The 22,361-nt window shown below is 39.5% G+C and overlaps 2 protein-coding genes across 2 annotated transcripts in view; one reads left to right on the forward strand and one right to left on the reverse strand.

The window, feature by feature from the left end:
• mtrex (Mtr4 exosome RNA helicase) overlaps positions 1-12,626 on the forward strand; it is a 22,211-nt gene extending 9,585 nt beyond the window's left edge. The window contains exons 8-27 of the mRNA XM_015022302.1: positions 76-200; positions 511-609; positions 822-939; positions 1,029-1,160; positions 2,543-2,622; positions 2,975-3,085; positions 4,173-4,274; positions 5,306-5,431; positions 5,806-5,956; positions 6,083-6,255; positions 6,344-6,412; positions 6,817-6,942; positions 7,028-7,138; positions 7,237-7,425; positions 9,646-9,809; positions 10,370-10,475; positions 10,928-10,984; positions 11,065-11,227; positions 11,647-11,751; positions 12,227-12,626. Coding sequence (XP_014877788.1) covers positions 76-200; positions 511-609; positions 822-939; positions 1,029-1,160; positions 2,543-2,622; positions 2,975-3,085; positions 4,173-4,274; positions 5,306-5,431; positions 5,806-5,956; positions 6,083-6,255; positions 6,344-6,412; positions 6,817-6,942; positions 7,028-7,138; positions 7,237-7,425; positions 9,646-9,809; positions 10,370-10,475; positions 10,928-10,984; positions 11,065-11,227; positions 11,647-11,751; positions 12,227-12,279 — 2,360 coding nt within the window. The 3' untranslated portion in view covers positions 12,280-12,626. The remainder of the gene's footprint in view (positions 1-75; positions 201-510; positions 610-821; positions 940-1,028; positions 1,161-2,542; positions 2,623-2,974; positions 3,086-4,172; positions 4,275-5,305; positions 5,432-5,805; positions 5,957-6,082; positions 6,256-6,343; positions 6,413-6,816; positions 6,943-7,027; positions 7,139-7,236; positions 7,426-9,645; positions 9,810-10,369; positions 10,476-10,927; positions 10,985-11,064; positions 11,228-11,646; positions 11,752-12,226) is intronic.
• Positions 12,627-13,048: 422 nt separating this feature from the next.
• plpp1a (phospholipid phosphatase 1a) lies at positions 13,049-22,059 on the reverse strand. The gene is made up of 5 exons (XM_015022301.1): positions 20,413-22,059; positions 18,555-18,835; positions 16,294-16,351; positions 14,122-14,298; positions 13,049-13,442 (listed from the first exon to the last, which is right to left on the reverse strand). Exons 1-5 carry the CDS (start codon positions 20,434-20,436, stop codon positions 13,326-13,328), a joined length of 657 nt encoding a protein of 218 aa, XP_014877787.1. The 5' UTR covers positions 20,437-22,059; the 3' UTR covers positions 13,049-13,325.
• Positions 22,060-22,361: the final 302 nt, after the last annotated feature.

Below are 22,361 nucleotides of genomic sequence, written 5' to 3' on the forward strand. Positions count from 1 at the left end.
TGGGACGATTGACCTCCAAATGAATTTTTTTGTGTTGTTTATTGTCATTGACAAGAGTTTCTTTGTTCATTTCAGAGCGTGGCGTGGTTTGGGAGGAAACCATCATCCTTCTTCCTGATAATGTGCATTATGTATTCCTGTCTGCTACCATCCCGAATGCCAAACAGTTTGCTGAGTGGATCTGTCATTTACACAAGCAGGTGGGCTGTATTTCTGGGTTGCCACTACCAGTTAATTTAAGAAGATTGCTTATTTTGTGGTTAAAACATAGTTTTCACAATACGGTTAAATTATTTAAAAAAATTATGTTGCGCAGAAACAGATTTTTTTTCAGATTCATAAATGTTTTGGGGCTTCATAATGCTAGTCTAGAATTGAAGTACTGGAAAAAGAATTTGCATGTCAACAGTAGAGACAATTTTAAAAATGAAATATTGTTGTCTGGGATTTTTTATTTTTGTCTCTTTTATCTTTATTGACAATAAAAGTGTTTCTCTTCTTTTCCTGCAGCCATGCCATGTGGTTTACACAGACTACCGTCCCACTCCACTGCAACATTATATTTTTCCAGCAGGGGGCGATGGACTCCACCTAGTGGTTGATGAAAATGTAAGTACACCCATAATCTATTGTCGATGGTTTCACTAACTTAACACAGTCGATCTCCCTTTGCACACTTTTATCTGGAGTTCAGACATTTTTTTAAAATATTTTTAGAAAGATAAAAGATTTTGTCATCACTTTTTATAAAAGTCATATAAAGCAAGTCAGATGTTATTATACGTGATTCAAATAGTGTATGCTTGTGCGCCCTTCCTCAGGGGGACTTCAGAGAAGATAATTTCAACACAGCCATGCAGGTTCTCAGAGATGCTGGGGAGTCCGGGGGTGGCAGTGGAGGTGGCAAGTGGGATCGAAACCGAAAGGGAGGCACTAAGGGTACGCAGGAGACACGTCTAAATAAGACAAAAATGGAAGATTATATCAATCACTTAACCTAAAACTATATTTTTGTATAATTTACTTAGGACCATCCAGTGTTTTCAAGATAGTGAAGATGATCATGGAGAGGAACTTCCAGCCGGTGATCATTTTCAGCTTCAGTAAGAAAGACTGCGAGGCCTACGCCCTGCAGGTGTCCAAGCTGGATTTTAACAATGGTATGGGGCATTTGTGAAGATTTAACTTTAATTTTCACTTTTCTTATCTCTAATTTCTGGAATAAGAATAGCATGGTGTTAATTTTGCATAATAAAACCTCAGATTAGCTTGGATTTCTGCACTGCTAGTTGGTTTAAACCAGATGAAGTACTTTTGCACTGCATGAGTATATGTTTTGTTAATTTAATTAATTATATTTGACTGCTTTTATTGATTTTATTCTTGGAATTAGTAATTTGATTATTTGCACTTATGCTGACCAAGATTTGATTAGTCATTTTATCATCCCAAAAGGACAAAGTCACCTAATTTTGTTCACATCACATATTTGCTAAGGTTTCTGTTTGGTGAGCAAATTGCTTACTTAGTAATCATGTCAAAAACATTTCTGGTGCTGAAAAAAGTTTAAATTAGGAAATGAAAACCTGCCACTTGGCAAACGCAGGTGAACAAAATCCCCTCACTGCAGTAATGTCATAAATATGTTTTATTGTGCTCATACATTTAGATAAGAAAAAGGAGTTTCTTCTGGAAGACATTCATTTTGGACAAAATGCAGTTTTAAAGTGATTTTTGGCTCCCATTCTCATGCTGTTAATATTATTCGGTAAAGTAAAACATGCAATCTGAAGTTATATTATGAAACATTCTCTTTCCTCTTCATGATTTGTTTCTTCTGGATTGCGACTCTATTATGAATGAGGTTTGTTTTAACGCTGCACTCCTCCATCACTGGAGGCTCTTTATTCTGGTAAAGCTGCCAGTTTTTATCAACCCTGTATAAAAAACATGGATAAACTGTGCCAAAGAAAATTCGCATTTCCACAAATTGTGTGCTCCGAATTATCCAAGAAAAGTTTGCTTTTTAAAAAAAAAAAAATCCCCAAACACAGATGATATGATTAAAGGATGAAACAAACTTTCAGCAAAGAGAAAATGTAATCAAATTTAAAATACCAGGCTAGTTTGGTTATGTTTCTAAGTATATTAAGCTAGGAATGAGCTAAACAACTGCATCTACAAGTGTAGCTACTTATTACAATTTAGAAACTCATGATGGACATTTGTTTAAGCAAGTGAAGCCATATTTTGGTTCAGTGTGTTTACTCAGGATTTTGTGCGTTTGTGTGTGTTAATGCAAGTTAGTGTCAAATGAAGGCTACAGTGACAAAAGTAATCACAGTTTTGCTGAAATGTTTCATATTATGGCAGACTGTTATTGGTTAACGTTTCCATGCTGGAAATTGTGAAATATATGCAGTGCATGCAAAAAGAAACTGAAAAAAACTTTTTTAAATAACTCTAAATTTTACTAGATTAAACTTTTATTTTGTGTGCAGCTATAAGAAAATATCAGTAACGCCTTTTTTGTTTCCTGCAGATGATGAGAAACGTCTGGTTGAAGAAGTGTTCAACAATGCAGTGGACTGTCTTTCAGATGAGGACAAGAAGCTGCCTCAGGTAAGCAGGCCACAGTTTGCCCACAACCTGTAATGTGTTTTTTCTTCTAGCACCTCAAGTCTTTGAACTCTCAACGTTGACACCTTGTAAAATTTAAAAAAAAAGCTTCACAATTTCCTCCAGTTAACCACCTTGATGGAAAAAGGCTGCATGTGTTAAAACGCTGGTTCTTCTGTTCCTTATTAAATTTAGTCGTGTTTTTCCTTTTTCTGTAGCAATGGGAAAAATCCCACAGGGGTAGCAATGGCCAACTCAGCCATGCCTCACACTAATACGAGTTCCCTCTCCATTCTTTTCCGTCTTGGCTTTTGTCACAGTAGTGACGAGTTGTGTTTTTTTTGGTCTCCCGCAGGTCGAGCATGTGCTGCCACTCTTAAAGAGAGGGATAGGAATCCATCATGGAGGACTGCTGCCCATCCTGAAAGAGACAATTGAGATTCTCTTCTCTGAGGGTCTGCTCAAGGTACCTCCGTCTCTGTGAAAAGATGCTTCTTCAAGCATATTGAAACTTGACATGCACGATATTGGATTATTGGTCGATAGCCAATATGCTGATATAGTAAAACTCATTTGGCCAATAACCGATACCAATACCATGCCAATAATGTCATGCATCCGTAATTGAAACGAGTGAAGTGAAGGGATTATGTGTTCAAATGTAATGTCTTGTAAAATCATTCATTTGCCTTTAACTTTTTCGCATTTTAACATTTTACAACCTTAATGCAGTTCATTGAGATTTATGTGACTGATGAACACATAGCTGCGGACAGTTGTAAAGTGGAAAGAAAACAAAACATGATTTTCTTATATAAAAAAAAGAAAATGTGAAAGAAAACAAGATATAAATTTGTATTTAGTTGAACAAATGATTGGAAAACCATTTTTTTGAAGAGTGTAGACAAGGATCTGACGTATCAGTTATTATCAACTAAAGATGGCAGAGTAAGTCGCCATACTTCCTGAGCAGTTCCTGGTCAATTTTTGTCAGTTTCAGTCTCTGAAATAATCAGTTTTAATAGCAAGTTGCTATTATTCAGCAAATATTAATATTTAATTTCACCCCGCCTGTTTAATTGTTTCTTGGTGTGGATATCAGTGGTTTACTCACCTTTTTATATTGCTCTTAACATCGGAGAGCATCGGTTTGAAGATGTGTCATCACGTTTGTAGAGCTACGGAGCTTCAAAACCACCTACTGTGTCTTAGCTTGGATATGGGCTGATGGGCATCTTACCTGCCTCACAGGTGAAATGTCTCCAAACCAATGCTTCTGCTCATACCTCCTGCTTGTAGTAAACTGCAGCGCAAAAACAAATGCCTTACTTTATGTGTCTATCACACAAAATCCTCTTTGTTTTCACTGTTGAGAAAATGTTAAATTCAAGGGGTGTGAATATTCTAGCTCTGTTTGAAAGAGAAAAAACAAATTGGGATTGATATCAGATGTTGAGAATATGCAATCGTTTACAAGGTCTTGGAAGCTGTATAAAAATACCCTGATTTGCACGCTGATGACAAAATGGTAACGATTTGTTGTCTCATTCCAGGCCTTGTTTGCTACAGAGACCTTCGCCATGGGTATTAACATGCCAGCTCGGACCGTTCTCTTCACCAGCGCACGCAAGTTTGATGGCAAGAACCACCGCTTTGTAAGAACTCACAGCAACTTGACCATTATAAAAACTGTTTCTTTCAAAGGGATTGATCAGTTGTCACAATTTCTGCAGTAGATTTTTGTACATATGCAAGAAGGTGATCGGAAGCAGGTGATGTCTTTTGGAGAAGTTTGCATCAGAAAACATCCCACCTATGTGTATCTACAGAAAAAAATAAATCATCCTGTAAACATGGCAGTCCCTTTAAAAGACCTCTAGCTTGTGCTTAGTGTTCACTTTCACACAGCCTGTCGCTCTGAAGTCTTTATAAGGTCTTCAAACGGAGCCGCTCGCTTTGCCACATAAACAGCCACGTATTGTTTATAAGAGCTGGGGGCCGTGTGTGAAGCTGCAGACATGCACACACAAACACGGCGAGGATTGAAGCGAGTCGAGAGGGAAACATCCCTCCAATCCAAGTACTTCATGAAGAACATCTGGTGCCTCAGATGGTGCCAAAGCTCCACGCAGGCACTTCAAAACACTGCACTGTGATTCTTGATTCATGCTGTGGTGAAAATCACAATCTGTTACTGTGGCACGGTTGATCGGAAGATGCGATCACATCAACACGGAGTCCTTTTGTTTTGGTTGCAAAACACAGGGTTTTGTACGGATGCTTGAATTTCAATTAGGTGCCTTCAATGTTTGGAAAGTTCTTGATTTCTGTATTTAATCCTTGAAAGCGCCTGACATTTAAGCTGCACAGTTTGGGGACTTGGTGCAACTTAACATTTTAATGAAGCCCTAAATTTGGAAAATATTATTTAGAGTTGAGAACAGTTATGTTCATACACCTAATAAGAAGATGGACACTTTTTTTTTTTCTTGCTGTCTGAAGTCAAATCAGAGTAAACTTTTCTTAATTCTTTCTGACCTTTTTTTTTTTTCTTCCAAAATTGCTAATTTATTTTTGTAATTCCAATTTGTGCAGTTATATGGTTAATGGGGGGAAAAAAACAACTAATGTTCTGCAGATATTGGGGCATACTTCATCCTAACAAGCCTTTTTCCTTTCCTTCTAGATTACATCAGGTGAGTACATCCAGATGTCGGGGCGCGCTGGCAGGAGAGGAATGGATGACAGAGGAATAGTTATTTTTATGGTGGATGAGAAGATGAGTCCAGCTGTGGGCAAACAGCTACTGAAGGTACAGTAAATCTGAATGCGATAAATTTTTGATCTTGTTATGGCCAACTAAGCTGATCGCATTAAGGGTAATCGGGCCATTTGGTGTGCTGTCATAACTTGGCAACGTTCTCACAGAGAACCCTGAGTCTTGATTGTCTGTCTTTGATTTGACACGTTTATATGCATGTTGCTATAAATACACAGCACAGCTGTGTGCCTTTTGAACCACACAGCCCGATATTAGAGGCTGTGAAATGTCGCCGCGGTTGCGAAATCTCTCAAGTTTTTAAATTGGAGTCAGCAACTTCAGCGTACTTGCGTGTAGACCTCTTACGGTTTATCCCATCTGTCTTCTACTGCACCCAACATTTCTGTTGTCGTCGTGCCTTGCAGGGCTCAGCAGACCCTTTGAACAGTGCCTTCCACCTGACATACAACATGGTGCTCAACCTGCTGCGTGTAGAAGAGATCAACCCAGAGTACATGCTGGAGAAGTCCTTCTACCAGTTTCAGCACTACAGGGCTTTGCCCGGCGTCGTTGAGAGTCAGCATCCTGCTTTTTATTTCTACACTTAATTAGAAAAAAAGAACGGGTTAGCAAACACCACTTTGGGTAATGCTGTAGCAAGTTTAATGAGATCGCTGCTTCCATTTTTTTTTTATTTTGCAGAAATTAAGAAGTTAGAGGACCAGTATCACACCATTGAGATTCCTAACGAGGAGAGTGTTGTTACATACTTTAAGATCAGGCAGCAGCTGGCTAAGCTGGGTAAAGAGATACAAGAATTCATCCACAAGCCCAAATACTGCCTGCCCTTCCTTCAGCCGGGCCGACTCGTGAAGGTACGTCTCTCTACCCGTTCACATTCTGGGAATGTTTCCAGACTCCTGCATTTTATTAAAGGCCAAATTTCCTGTGCTGATGCCACAGGTGAAGAATGAGGATACCGACTTTGGCTGGGGAGTGGTTGTAAACTTTAGCAAGAAAACAAACACAAAGGTAAGCCAGACTTTACTGCCACTCATGCTGGTGTGTTTCATTGGGAATTTAGTGGCCAAAACTGTGCATAATGGTGAATAAGCTTTAATTAAAGCCTTTCTATTGAACATCTGGTTTATTTGAGGATGGTGTCCTGAGAGAGACCTTTCTCTCCAGTCTCAAATCTTTTGTATCTCCCTAAGATTTTCTTTCTCCATCTATCTTTACATCAACTGCAACCTACTTCCCCTCTTTTTCGTCTCGTTGACAACTACGCACTATTTTGTGTAATCTGTCCCCGAAAATCTCAATAAAATACTTCAAAGCCTGGTTATAATTTGAGAATGTGAAGAAATTGAAAGTATGAATTTGCTCCCAGTCTTTAGTTAAATGTTGCTGTGCCTGATGTGGTTTTCATGCTTTAGGCCAGCGGAGACTCTGAGCCGCTGTACGTAGTCGAGGTTTTGCTTCACTGTAGTAAAGAAAGTGTAAAAAACTCTGCAACTGAGGCGGCCAAGCCTGCTGCTCCAGGGGAGACCGGAGAGATGCAGGTTGGTGAAACTAACACACACACACACACACTGAACTGTGTCTATCACATTTTCTGCTCACATTTCAATCTGTTTTTCTACCCAGGTGGTTCCAGTGATGCTCCACCTCCTCACTTCGATCAGCTCAGTTCGTCTCTACATCCCTAAAGATCTCAGGCCTTTTGACAACAGACAGCTCATGCTCAAGTCCATACAGGTACAGGTTTCATATGTAAAAAAAAAAAAAAACAGTTTTTTTTTTTTTTTTTTAGCAAAAATCTTCATCCAATCATTTTCTTTCCTCTTATTCTTCAGGAGGTACAGAAGCGGTTCCCGGACGGCGTTCCTTTACTCGACCCCATCGATGACATGGGCATCAAAGACCCCGGCCTGAAGAAGGTCATTCAGAAGGTGGAGGCCTTCGAACACCGGATGTACACACACACACTCCACAGCGATCCCAACTTAGAATCCGTCTACTCCCTGTGTGAGAGGAAAGCACAGGTAAGAATGTGTTTGTGTGTGAACAAGTCAAATCTGGAGTAAATGTCAGACTTTACGTTGAGTCAAACAATAAAACAATGGATGCTATTTTAATGAAATGTGTACTTATTTATTTAGACAAAGCAGTTGTAATTGAAAATAGCCAACAACCTACTTTCTTTTTTACAAACGCAGGAAGAAAGCAGCAATATTACATCATCTGCTCTCAAAGGTCACTTAAAGTCAGCCTCATTATATAAACTGAACTTTTTTTATTGTGCCATGTCTCTTTATCTCCTCTGTGCTGTTTTCCTGCACTGAACCAGCACAATCGATGTTTCAGACCTCCAGGTCCCATGCAGTTAAAAAACAAATCATTCCCAGCATCACAGAACAAAACGAGGAATTGTGTTTTCTGTGGGGATTTGACAGAAATAAAGAGAAAAAAATAGAAACATCAAGTTAGAAGCTGCACAGCAGCTGTAACAGGCGGTTGATTTATTACAGATTGATGTAATTATGTTAGTTTAATAATAGTACCTTTTTTTACGTTGTGTTTTAGGTTGATGTGTATAAATTTGGATATTTAAAATGTCTCCCAGTTCCAGTGTTAAGAACCCTCGCTTTCTGATGGTCTATCATACAGTGGCAGAGAGAAAGTGAAATTCTTGGTAGGATTTTTGAGAGGAAAGCAGGTGGATGGATTTATTTTAAGAATCAAAAGAGAGTGTGGAATCCAAGGGGATGCCAGGGTAGTAGACCTTAAAATGGGGGCAGATGGACAGAAGATATTGTGCATCATAAAGATAAAAGTAATATAAATTCAACTGAAGATATTAAACAGAATAAGGGTCATGTGTTGACCACGTTTCATCCGTGGGATTTGACTGGAACCTTTCACTTACCAGGTTAACCGTCTAATCTGAATAAAATGATTTAAAATAAAATTTCTGCTTCCTGCTTTCAGAGCACACACCCTTAAGTTTTAAGTGTTTCTGTAATTAGAGTCCTAAAATGTCTTAAATTATGATGTTTTTTTTTTTTTTTTTATCAAGTTGAGTTTTAACATGTTAATCACAGGTCTTAAATGTTATCTTGACAGGACTGTATAATTTTGTACTTTTTTGTTCTCGCTGGACTTTTCTGTCAGGCCAAAGTTTGAGTCACACTCAGACACCTTCACTGTGTGTGTGACTCCAAATGGTTGAAGCTACCGGTCACTCAACGCTAACACACCTTGCTAATTAGTTTAGTTTTTTATTGTCTGTCATGGATACGTTCAAATTTATCACCAATTGGCTGGGTGAAGTTTGTTTGTTTCTGTGGAGATATATGGCTTAAATTTTATTTATAGCAGTCTTTAGAAGTCTTAAATTGGAGTTGGTGAAACCTAATTTGGACAATTTCTCTTTTCGAACCATATGTGTTAAAAGATACAAAACAGACAGGTTCTACTGGTCCGATGAAACAAACCTGTTACACAGTTTGCAACAAGTTTGACATCTTGCTGTTGCATTTTAAAATAAAGTTGTATAATAAACTGGTGTTAGTATGTTTGGTCTCTGCAGCAACACCCTGACCACGTCTAATAGCAATCCCCCTGAGCAGAGCAACCTGTGCTTCAGATGTTCTTTCATTTCTCTCCAGTGATCCAGTTTTAACCGCAGCACTCACCTTATTTGCTTACCTAATTTGTTTAGTAAAACATAAACCTGTCCAACCTTATGAGCTGCAGCATGACCGACAAAGAAGTCTTTCATTTGAATTTATGACTCACCGAAGCTATAAAACCATTTTAACGTGTAACTTGGTTTCAGGGAGGTGGAGGTATTCACTGGGAACAGAAACACTTAAATATGTTGAATTTGTGATCTTGCGACAATTTCTCAGCAACTCACAGATCCGCAAGTTCAGTTAGACCAAGCAATATCTGGTGACGTCTCGCCTAAAGAGACGTTGCTGATAAATGTGCAATCTCGCGTCTTTGGCTTGGAGGGGTTTTGGAAAGTGGTAAAAAAAATTATTGGTGCCTCAAGATATGTACTTATCGTGTTGTAATTTCCTTGTTGTTCCTTCCTTTATCACTAGTTAATGTACTGCTTCAGATGATCTCACAAAACGGATGGTAGTAAAAATGACATGGCTTTTAAAGAGCCATGCTGTGTTTTTGTTCTTAGATCTTAATTTGCTCTCAAATCACTCTTTAAAACAAAACGCTTTTTTTATGTGTGTGTGCTGTAGATCGCAGCCGAGGTTCGGACCGCCAAACGGGAGCTGAAGAAAGCTCGCACCGTCCTGCAGATGGACGAGCTGAAGTGCCGAAAGAGAGTCCTCCGAAGACTCGGCTTTGCCAGCCCCTCTGATGTCATCGAGATGAAAGGCAGGGTCGCCTGTGAAATCAGCAGGTAGGTTTTCTAAACTAGTCGTAGCCGTTTGTAGCAGTTTCCTCTCTTGAACTGCTCACTTTAGAGCTTCTCTGTGTGCGAGCTGTGAATGTGTTTCGCTACTTTTTATAATCATTAGCTATTTAGCGTAATTTTAGTCAAGTGCTTCAAGCCATAAAGAGAATGTTGAACATGGCAGCTTACCTTCAGCTACGAGGAACCAAATAGCTGGTGCTGCAAGATTTATATGAAAACATCCAATGAGTGATTCATTTTTAATTTGTTTTTGTTGGAACCCCTCGTTGAAGCAGTTATATTTTAAAGGTTTATACACATTTGTAAGAGTGCGGTTTGACCAGAGCTCTCTGGTAAAAACCCTATGGGTTCTTATTTAGCTTATCCTACAGGGACTCTGGATCCTCATGTCTCAAATTTTAAGATCTGAGTTTCTGACTAAAGTTGCTGTGAGAACAGTTTTTCTTATTGTAACTCTGCCACATGTCCTCTCTGCCTCTGTTTAATAAAAACAATAAAAAGATGGCGTTGTACAAAGTGCTAACGGTGTGTGTTAACCTGTGCAGCGCCGATGAGCTCCTGCTGACAGAGATGGTGTTTAACGGCCTCTTCAACGACCTGACGGTGGAACAAGCCACCGCTCTCCTGTCCTGCTTCGTCTTCCAGGAGAACGTACGAACAGACACACAGAAACTCGCCCAATTTCTGTAACTCTGTACAAACACTGCTGACACAATCTGAACCCCATTCCAACCGAGTCCAGATCAGGTTGCATTCTTGGTCTGTCTTACTGCTCTGCAAACATAACAAACTAGAGGTTGATTTGTTTGTCCTGTCTAATGAAGCAGAGCTGGTCCAGCATCAGATTTTTCAGCAGAGCTTGTTTTTTTTTGTTTTTTTCTCCCTCTGGCTCTTACCCTGCAGATTTAATCCAACTTGTCAAAATAACCATCACTAAAGCTTGGATCCAATGTCAGGGAAATAGTTATTTAAATAATCCCAGTTTTCAGGCTTCACTTTTTTTTATCAGCAGTCTCCTCAGTCAGGCTCATATAAGGTCTAAACAGCAGCACATTTTGTTTGTTTTGCTCTCTGATCATTAATGAAGTCATTGCGGCCCGCAGGCTAACGAGATGCCAAAGCTAACCGAGCAGCTGGCCGCGCCGCTCAGACAAATGCAGGTGGGACTTTATGACGCACGAACAGCTGGAGGGAATTCTACCTGTAACAGAGATGTGAACACCGCTGTTGCTGCTTTCAGGAGTGTGCGAAGCGCATCGCCAAAGTGTCCGCAGACGCTAAGCTGGAGGTTGATGAGGAGACGTACCTAAACCAGTTCAAACCTCACTTGATGGATGTGGTGTTCGCCTGGGCCAACGGGGCCACGTTCGCTCAGATCTGTAAGATGACGGACGTCTTTGAAGGTTTGTTCCTGGCAGGTTTTTAACCGTACCCAACGTTTCTCCCACTGCGTTCTTATGTTTTCTTTCTCTTTTTTTTTTTTATGCTGCCTTTTTGGGGGGTAAAGGGAAAAAAAAAATAGATTTATTGTGCGGTTTAATTCCCAATCCAAAGTTTTCCTAGAAGTGATCTCATGAGTAAAATATGGGATGGTACCATAGTAAGAAATATGAATCTGGGTTGAGAAACCCGAGGGAGGATTCGATAAACTCTCATGTGTGTGTGTGTGCGTGTCTGTGTGTGTGTTCTGGCAACCCAAAGAGAAATGAGAATTTTCTGCGATTATTCAGTCAGCTCTGTTAATTTAACTTTAAAATGACCTCTTGAGTGTTTTTATTTCCATGTAAATGTCTCCAACTCTGAGCTTTTGTTTTTCCTGCAGGAAGCATCATTCGCTGCATGCGGCGCCTGGAGGAGGTGCTGCGACAGATGTGCTCTGCAGCCAAAGCCATCGGTAACACTGAACTGGAGAACAAGTTTTCAGAAGGTGAGAAATGCAGAGCTGTTCACTTAAATTGATTACCTTTTCAGTGGAAACAGATCAAATGGGTGTAAGAATTGAGCCGTTCAGGTTTAAAAACCTTGATTGATCTTAATTTATTTCTTTTTTTTTTTTTTGGGAGAGGTCTGAAAACATTACACTTTGTTAAAAAAACACAATCTTTTACTACTTGTACTTATGGTTGCAAATATTTTCATCTCTTGAGTAAAATTTAAAAGACTATGCATGTAGGCATTATAGGATTTGAGACGTAGAGCCTGCTAACATCTACTTGTATTTAAAACTGACGTTTAACTGGACCTGAATGCTTTTATTTAAAAAACACAAATCCCTACTAAAATATCTTAATGTAATGATGCAGTTATATATCTAACTTGCATGTTGACATGACTGAAAATTAGTTAACAATGTGCAACAGAACCTGTGAATAATTGTACAATTTTGTCGCTTTTCTTTGCAGGCATCACAAAGATTAAGAGAGACATAGTTTTCGCTGCCAGTCTCTATTTATAGACACAAGATGCAACTCACAACTTCAACCCCGAATCTGTCCTACCCAAAGTTATCCGAATAACTTTCATCAGGATTTGCTTCCACTCCATTTTGTTTTCTCCATAACATCTTGATTAAAGATTTATTTTGGATTGGAGGCATCCAATTGGTCAGAAAACATTGTACATTCAAGTTTTTATTGAATTCATACATCAAACACATGCATCATTTGAGTTAATGTTTGTGAGTTAGATGGCTTTATTTTTCCTTATTTTAGACATTTGTACATAATTGTAACATTGTTTTTTTTTTTTTTTCAATAAAAAGTCTGTATGGTGATTTGTTGACATACAGATTATACAAAAGCACATTGTTCTGTATTTGTTTTACATAAGATCCACAGGGAGCTGTAATAGCAGCCACAGCAGTCCAGTACAAGGCAACACAGGACTCAGCAGCCAGCTGTTGCATCACGCTAACCCAAAGCTACGAAACAAACACTTGGTTCATGATATCAGGTTAGAGAGCAGCGGTGTTCTCTGGCTTAGGGTCAGCTTCATCTTCTGTTAACCCTCTTCACTCATTCACTACTGGAGACATAAAACTGACCTTAAATCAGATCCGTGAGCATGCTGACTGCAGTTCAGGAAAAAGCACTAAGCAGGATTACATTCACAGGTTTCCGACGCGCCCTCCCTCCCAGCAGTGGTCAGATCCTTTTGGTGCATGCAGTTTTCCCTCCGCTTCAGTAGATCACGCTAATAGGTCCACCTCATTTTTTTTTTTTTTTCCCCATCTTCAGCTTGCGATCTACATCTGGACACTTTTCACAATCCGTCTTTCACACAAAGCACACTGGTAAACAAGCACGAAAAACCCTAAAGTGTGAAATTCAAAGAGGCCATGTGTGGTTCTGAGTTCAGATTACTTGAGGAATAATCAGGTAATTCAAACTAGACGTCCATGCAGTGTATTGAATGGGGGATTTGCTCGGGATTAAAGGCTTCGAAGCTGGAATTCTGGGCGTGCGTTGGAAGGAGAGGTCTCTTAGCTTAGCTCCACTTAGCTTAGTTGGGACTCTCAAAGTGGTTCCCGTTTGTGGGGGTCTCCTGCAGCGTTGTGTGAGGGATGTCCATCTCTTTACGGCACTCTGTTGTTTTGAAAAAGTCCGATATGAAGAAGACCTGCAGGAATCGGAAATAAAAAATAAAATTAAAAAAAGTTTATGCAATGCAGAACTTTTCATATCTACATTTTGTCACATGGACCACATGGAAAAATGCTTATTCCATGCAGACGTACAAAATGATGTGTGTGATTATGGACTGGAGATAAAAATAATGGTTTTCAAAATAATTGAAAATTATTTTTAAAAGGAGTTTGCACAGCAAGTCCTCCTTTGCGTATGTAGAAACTGAAATCTTTACCTCAACATTATTTTTTTGCTAATTTGTTCATGTCCAGTTAAGATTTCACACAGAGCATCTGAAGGTTTCAGGTCTTGCTACAGATTTTAAATTGGATTTACAACTGAACTTTGACTGGGCCATTTTAAACACCGATCTAAACTGCAGCGCCTGCTGCATGGTGGGGGTTGTTATCCAATCCAATGGTGAACCTCTGCCATAGTCTCAAGTCTTTTGAAGCCTCTAACAGGTTTTCATTGAGAAATCCAGAGTATTTTACTCCATCACTGCTCTAAAAATAACTCCTCCCCCTCTACTTTGCACATTTATGGCATTAAATCTCCAAATTAAAAGTTTAATATTAAAAAAAAAATCAAATATTGTGAATACAATTGGAAGACAACTTAAATGCAGCTGGAGATGAAATATTTAATGACTAGATGATTGCAGCACATACCACCAGCAGAGCCATGCCTGCGCCCTGCAGCAGCCCTGTCAGCACGTCGCTCCAGTGGTGTTTGTAATCGGAGACCCTTGACAGGCCGGTGTACACCGAGGCAGCGATCAGGAAGAACTGGAGGGTTGGTCTGAGCAGCCGCGCCCACTGGACCTGAAGCCGCGCCTGCAGGTAGAGCTGTGGAACGCAGATCGATGATTCATGTTCGTTACAACACAAACGAGCCAAACTTGACTTCTGTAGAGGAAACGAGTGGCTACAGACACGTCATTTTAAAATAAAAAAAATCAAGGTCACTGATGTAATCAGTAGTGACATGAAAAATGAATCTTACTAAATGTAATAATCTTCTAATCTCTGGATTAAACATGTCTAACAGACATGTTTAATCTCGCTTTCAAATGGTGTCAATTTTGTGTCAAGAACACAAAATTTAACCTTTGTCCCGGTCTGCGTTTTTCGTGTTCCTTCCTGCTACACTTTACTGACGTAAATGCTGACCAAAGGCTAGCGCTTTCCATAAGTGAGCTTCCACCCCACAGGAGAAAGGAGCTTACTGCGTTAAAGCTGAAGACTTTGTCCCCTGGTCTATTTCTATCTGAAAGTATTGAATGAATCAGCAGCGCATAAAGTTCATCGGGGCTTGGCAGTAAAACCAGCTCTGGACAATCGCAGCATGGTGCTACTGAGACTGTTCATAAGGTACAGGAATGAGATCTTTAAACATTGTGGCTTAAACGTAAATAAATATCAGCACCTGCCACTACAGCAAGACCATAAACAGAAACATCAGACTCAACTTGCCTGTAAATGTCACAGAAAATCTGACTCAATGCAGACACCAGATAATAGCTCCTGTTTGTCTTGTGTAGAAGCTGACTGGATCCCGACATTTTTATGAAATTCCTTTAAATAGCAAGGAACACCTAGCCTGCAGCTTAAAAACAAAGGAGGGTTCAAAGTTTAATGTTCATTCCAGTCTGTACTGAACTACTGAACTTTAAGCTAATAATTAAAGTCAGAAAAAAAATGTTTTATCTACGTAATTAACTTAGAGTCTAGATGGAGATTTTGTTTTTTCCTAACTGGGGTTGTGGGAAGTAGTAATAAACAGTCAGAGTCTTACCTACTCTCAAAAGCAGCGACTGTACGATTGAACTATTAAAGATAAGACGTTTTATTGAAGAATAAAACTATAAAGCTCCTAATAGCAGGGCCACAAAAGAACCTCTAAAGGACACAGTCCAGAGTGCATCCAAGAATGATAAAACCAATGAGCACTTTATTAAATAAATGAAAAATAATCAGTATTCTTCTCTAAAATGTAAATATATAAAAAAAAAACAAAAAAACTTTTTTTCCCAAAAGAACTATTGGTTCAAGTTGCATGTTTTCCAAATTCTAATACAGATAAACTTTTTCCACAGCAAATACAAGCAAGTAAAGTAAAGATAAGCATCATAATAGCATATAGGATTAATTGTTTTTGTTTTATTATTAATGTTTATACCTGTCCACCAACGAAAACTGTGAAAAACTGCAATAGATGCTTAGTGTCTCATAACTCTTAAGAAGTCTGTTTGGTACATTTCCTTCAGATTAAATCAAGAAATATGAGAACCAGATCAATAGCTAAACAACAAAGATCTTATCAGTTCCACTACAGCGGTGAAGCTTCACCACCCCTAACTCTCACTTTCAGTAACACTACGTTGTTCCCAGTCTTTACGCTGAACGCAGAGGGCTGATTGTGTTGGCCTTGCTTTGTTTGTTCTTTGCTATCTTTAAAATAAAACATACCGTAAATCAGCATGCTTAGAGATGTTATCTTGAAAATATTCCAGGATAAACCTTCCCACAAAATGCAAATATTTCCATTTCAACCTCCTTCCAGATTATCTGCAGTTCTTCAGTGAGCAGCTGGTTATTTTATCCAGTCTTCAGTGTTTACACTGAACTAAACATGTCATGTTCTGATTTTTTTTATCTGCAATTTATTTTTGATCCATATCAGTTAACAACTAAACATCAAACTTAGCTGTGTCTGACTGAGGTGATGCATGTAAACTGTATCTGGTATGTTTAAGTTAATACACGACACTGAAATCATAAATTAGACACGTTTATTAAAAACATTCCTGCTTAGCGTGCAGCTTGGTTGGAGGTACTTACAGCGAGGAACAGCATGCAGTACATGGAGAACGACGAGTGGCCAGAATAGAACGACAGTCTGCAACAGAAAGACAGACGCATGACTCAAAAATGGGACTGCGAGTGTGTGTGTGTGTGTGTGTGTGTGTGTGTGTGTCTGTGTGTGTAATCTGTTCAAGCAAACGAGAGGCTGTGCAAACATGCACTGCCTCAGCGGGCTTTTGTTCATACACGTTTCGGAGAAATGATAACTGAGGGGGGATGTTGAGGTTCTATGGAGCTGCTCTTCCGAACTGTCCCCTCTGCCTTTGCTACTTCCTGTTTGAAACACAGTTGTTGTCATTTCACAGCTGTGCGTGTGTGAGGCAGACTGAGCTCGACCTATTAAGAAACCCACGTTTAAAGAAAACTCGGAGACGATGTTCAGCTCATAACTCAAAATGAGTGAAAGTTCGGCTCCCGCATGGGGCAAACTGAGGCTATCCACGGGGAAAATCTTGAAACCATCTTATCTCGTTGATAAATGTAAAACTATTTTACTTCTGGAATATTTTTATTTCCATTTTCCTTACAAATATGAAACAAACAGGTTTTCTTAAAAGACTGCTCAGATTTTATATCATCGATGTCTCCGTGCACTCTTACCAAACACAAAGGGAGCTAAATGAAAATTCAAACCACACATTGCAGATTTCTAATTGTGGGAAACTGAACATTTTCAAAAATGTACCAGACACTATAACAGAGCAGTGCCATCACCTACAGCGACGTGTCCGTTTTACTGCTATAACTTGTACATTCTCAGAAAGCATGTGCCTAGTCATTGTGCTCCAAGAAGAGATGGGTTTCTTCCTGTGATATACCTTGCAAACAAATATCTGCCCTCCAAGAGGGCATCTGTTTCTCCTGTCGGATCAAGAGTCATGTTACAGTAAGATGAGGCTGAGCAGGACACCCTGACCAGCCCTCTTTCTTGTTCTGCTGCACTTTATCAGACCTATTAGTGTCTGGCAGGCCGTCCTAAACGCCCGGATGAAGCAGCTGGAAATCTGTGTCCCCAACATGAATCTTAAAAGCACCGGATATCTGCTCTTCAATCAGTGGATCCCTCTCTTGCACTGCCGTCACACTACATTTAAAAAAAGAACAAACAGACTGCCGATATGGAAAAACAGCAACAAATACGCACCGCGCCCTTGTAGATTTACCGTAGGTGACAAGGAAAAAAACCAGTGGGCACATGCAAAAGCAGCTAAAGGATAAAAAAGCAGAAGGTTTAAGAAACAAAGGGGAAACCTGGAAAGTACAAAGGCTGCTTGGCTGTAAAAGAGAGCAGCATTTTCCTCACATCCCAGAATAAACTCTCCAACCTCAGCAGTCCTCTGTGGTTTCATCTACAGTAGAATGAGGAGAGGAAATCCTCTCCTCCCAACGTTCTTCCTGCTGCTCTGAGCAGATAACAGACACGGGAAAGCTTAATAAAAATAAGCTTTCCTTTCCTGTGCCGTCAGTACAACCATCATCGTATTCCAACCGGTTTCCACTTTTTATATGTCATCTGCTTATAGCTTTTTAAAAACGGATCACATTTTCATTTTACATTTATTTGAATCTTTAATAACAATAATCCTGATAACTGACCGTTTTTTTTAATGACATTTAGACTGAAATATTCCAACCTTGCAGATCTGAGCTGAGTGAATTTAGCTCATTTTTTCTATAAGCTCAGCACATACTGCTCAGCCTGTTCTGGTTTATTATGCCTAGATGACAATGTGTCTGTGTAACCTTTACTTTCTGCGCTTCCAAAACAGATTAAAGCGTAAGGGGTCAGGGATTTTGATTTTACTCCTTCAGAGTTCAATTTCCAAATTACTTGGGCAAGAAAAAAAAAACAGGTTATCCTCTGAATGATTTTACACTTGAAGCTGCAAGTAAAGACTTGTAATCATCATCTGAACAAAGAAGGAACAAGAGGAGAAAAAGCTTTTATTTTCAGTAACTGCTGGTCGTATCTTTCCCCTCCATTGTGAATATTCTGACTCAGTTTAAGATATCATACAATGAGGAGAACTGTTTTTTTCAATACTCATTCAATTCTTTATACAACGGGGTAAATTTTGGTCAATGTTTTTCCTCTTTCTCAAATCTAAACTGGTTTGACATCAGGACTTTCTAAAACACACGTCCTCTTTCAGAAACAACCTGCTTTTTACTGTCACCGCACATCATCCAGCAAATAAAAAGTCAAAGATCTGAAGGTGTTTTGATCAGATGCATACCTGCCCTCGTTGACCATCTTCAGATTTCCGGTGCAGTTGAAGTTTTCGATGTATACGCCTGCTGAGCAGTTGATGAGTTTCCAGTCCGGTTTGCACACGTCAAGGAAGTGCGGCCTGAGCCGGCCGATCGAATACTTTGCGATGTCCGTCAGAGACTGGCTCATACCGGCACCGAAGATGAAGGTACCGACGGCTTTGTAAACACAGGCAACGTAGTTGCCGAACGTTGATTTGGACTCGATGCGCTTTAGATAAACTAAAAGGCACTCGCCAAAGACCATCTGCAAAGGAAGGAGAGGAATAAGTTAGAGCTTAGCTTAAAACAAATGCCAAAAAGTAAAAAGAAGTAAAATCACATTTTAAGAAAGAGCAAAGAAAAGAATGTTTCATCTTGTGAATATTTGTCATGAAGTTGTTAAAATTACTGACGTTTTTGATTTTTGATGTTACGTTACGTTGGTATTTTTTGATCAAGAACTAGAAAAGGAGATTTTTTCACACAAAAAACAAGCAAAGAATATTACAGCTGAGCATACAGACGAAGTTTCAAAGTCAGAATATCTTTTACTGTCTTCTTATTTTGAATAAATAAAAAAAAATAAGTTTTTTGTTTTGTATTTATTGTTAACTTTGGATAGAACCAGAGCCACTGCTTTTGCTTTTCCTTTTCCTGTTTGCTACACCAACTGGAGAAGACATAATGCAAAGACCCTATAGGTCAGTTTCTCCACATTGCAGATTTCAAAATAAATAAAATTTATCCCAGGAAGATGTCCACTTAACAAACATAATGTTTAGTTATCTTTTTCTCAAAGTCAACTGACTTGATAACAGTGCGATATATGTGATAATTGGCACCCCTGCTGGAGACGAGTAAGTAAAACCAGCCATATTTAACACAGACATACACAAAAACTGTGTGTTTGTGTATGAATCACACTTTGGAGATTTATTTTTTCTTAGTGCAATTGAATAACATGTTTCCCTCTCTTTCACATTTACAAAAATGGCCTTGTGTATAACATCTATACAACAGGATACGATGAAATTATAAATGGATAATTAAACATTCCTTGATGCTCTGTTTAACTTTAAAAACGTGAGTTATAGCTTAATAAAATAGCTCTCATTTATTTTATAGCATCTGTGGTGCTGGTTATTTTCTTTAAAATGAAAAATGATTCCCCAACGTGGGATGTTTTTCTCTAGGGTGCATTTTCTTTTATATATTTTGTGTGCGTCTGTGTGTGTGAGAGAGCATGCTGCTGGAATAAAAAAGATTTGGTATTTTAAGGGGTGCCAATAACCGTGGGGGAGGATGTGGCTTGCATGTCTCTGTGGTTGAACTTGAAAGAGACAGCAGTGACTGTGCTTTACGAAAACCTGACAGATCAGAGGCCAACAACAAAGCTTAAAATAACATCCGACCTGGTTAGCCATTCCACTTAACACTGACCCTGGACAGCACAAACTGCAGCTGAATTCATGTGTTGCTATTATTTTGGATATTATTTTGACTTTCTTTCGAAATTAGCTCTCAGATTTAAAGTGATCTTCCCAATCTGCCGTTTTTATTTGCGATGCATCCATCTTAAAATACACCCTACGCATACCTCTATCTGTTTCATCTACAAGCATTAGAAAGATCACTTTCGTTGAAACAAGCTTGATTAACAGCGTTTTCTGTTGGCGAATCAGGACGCACATGCAAATGTGGAGAAATTATTTTAGCAGAAACACAAAGAAACTCAACCAATGTGTAAAAGAGGAAGAGATTAACACAGAACCAAAGGGCAGGAAGAGCTGTTAAAAGAGGCACAGAGGGGAACTGTTAGCAGGTTAAAAAAAAAACACTTACAATGAGTATTGTGCAGGGAATCATAACAGCTCCTAACAACTGATAGGAAATGGTGTCCTCTTTATAGGGGTACTTGATTGTATCGTCATTACAGAAAAAGCCTCGGCGGAAAGGCCTGTGCAGCAAATTGAGTATTGCAAACGGGAGTCCCGCTGGCAGAGAAGCAATGAGAGAAAGAGAAAATACGAGTTATAAGAGGGCGTCCGAACAAATTCCCATCATGCAACAGCGCACTCCCTTGTAAAGCCGAAGACTGCGGTCCGATGAGAGGGTCCCAAAGAATGAAGCAGCTCCCTGCAGGGAAGTGTCTTGCCCATTGGTTAAAAGACAGTCACATGTTAGTAAAGAGTGAAGGTCAGTCCAAAACACAAGCGACAGAGAGCATAAAAATGGCATTTCTCGTGAGGTTACAAATCATCGCGACCAAGAGCATCTTTGCTGCGTTCTCCTCTGAGAAGCAGGGCTTGTGTTTCCGAACAGGCGTCAGACCAAACAGTCATGACGGCCTGGAATCTTCTGGGTCTCTTTCCTCTCTCTGTATGGAAGTTTCCTCTCCCTGAGAACCGATCATGGAGATCCAAGTTTCTTAACCAGCAAGTAACCAGCAAACATCCTGGGCTATTCCCACTTATCCCAGTGTAATAACCAGAGCCAAATCAGAGAACAAAAGTAGAAATTTAGTTTAAAAAAAAACTACCCTAAACCTCTGAGGATGATTGGAGGGCGTAAAACCTTTCCTGCTGATCAAATATTCAACACATTACAACACATGACACTTTTCTTCCTTTTTCTCTTTCAATCATGATACACTGTGGGCATAAAGTCAATTAAAGTCTTTCCAAAAGGATGAAAAATACTATTACCATAAAGAATTTGCATGCTTGGTACTTAAAATACAATACCTTAGCAAATCTTATAACCAGGCACTTCTTTGCATTTGCGATATTGCAGAAGATTGAGATTTAATATATGGTGCATTTTTACTTACACAGCACAGGTTGAGCCAAATTCTGTTGCAGAGTAAAAAGGTTTCAGCATACAGTCAAAACACACCTTGAGTTCCCGAAGAAGCAAAGACAGTAACAACACACAAATGAGATTTTAGTACATATATTAACAAGCACGCATCCAGCTCCCATTACAGACTCCAGAACCAAGTGGTCCAGAGATGCATTCCAGCTGCCTGCATGTCTGTCAGACTGAATAACAGCAGCTGTGGGAAGATCAAATAACAGCGCATGTGTAAAGCCTGGAATCTGCTCCATGCTCAGACTCAGAGATTGTTTGCTTCCCTTCAACAAATAATTGAACTTCTTAAGTGATTACTTATATTAGCTTCATTTTATTTCCTTATTTGATGTTTTTAAGTGGACATCCTCCTTCACATCAGTATCTGCTTAAGTGCTCGCTAATGTGCAGCCTTATCAGCTCTGACAAACCTCTCCCAACGTGGATATTTTTGACTTGCTAAACCAGGACGGAGCGTAGCCGTTAACGGACGAAATGAGAGCTTCTCGCTGTGGGCGTGGATGAAAGAAAGCCGTCGCATTTGTTTCGCCCGAGGCACCGGCCTGGGCACTCCTTGGACACGTGTGTTATGCTTGTGTTACGGCAAGTCAACATGCAAGCCCCGAGACAGGCTGCCGTGAGCAACTCTACTACTTACAGAGCTAATGGGCAGGCAGAGCCCCACAGAGTAGAGCACCGTGGAGGTGACTGTGCTGGGGTGGAAAGGGTACTTGATGCTGTCATCGCTACAGAAAAAGCCCCTTTGGTAGGGGCGGACCTTACCCAGGTTAAAGATTGCCAGAGGTAGAGCCCCTGTGGAAGAAGAGATCGGGACTGGTTAACACAGGAACAAGTCAGAGGTTTACAAAATAAAATCTGAAAGGAAAACAAATATCGTTAGAGTGTAGAGATTATTTCAAAATAAAAGCCAGTAAGGGTGT

This window comes from Poecilia latipinna, unplaced genomic scaffold (genome assembly GCF_001443285.1).
Source record: "Poecilia latipinna isolate Pla-1442-1.1 unplaced genomic scaffold, P_latipinna-1.0 Scaffold2974, whole genome shotgun sequence".
NCBI lineage: Eukaryota > Metazoa > Chordata > Actinopteri > Cyprinodontiformes > Poeciliidae > Poecilia > Poecilia latipinna.

What these genes read in the sequence shown, in the direction of transcription:
- plpp1a (XM_015022301.1), bottom strand. Translation starts at nt 20,436, where the DNA reads ATGATTCCCTGCACAATACTCATT. An exon ending in AAGATGGTCAACGAGGGCAG is followed by an intron (nt 16,352 to 18,554) that starts GTATGCATCTGA and finishes TTTCTGTTGCAG; the next exon opens with ACTGTCGTTCTATTCTGGCC. An exon ending in ACTGCATGCTGTTCCTCGCT is followed by an intron (nt 14,299 to 16,293) that starts GTAAGTACCTCC and finishes TGCGTTCCACAG; the next exon opens with CTCTACCTGCAGGCGCGGCT.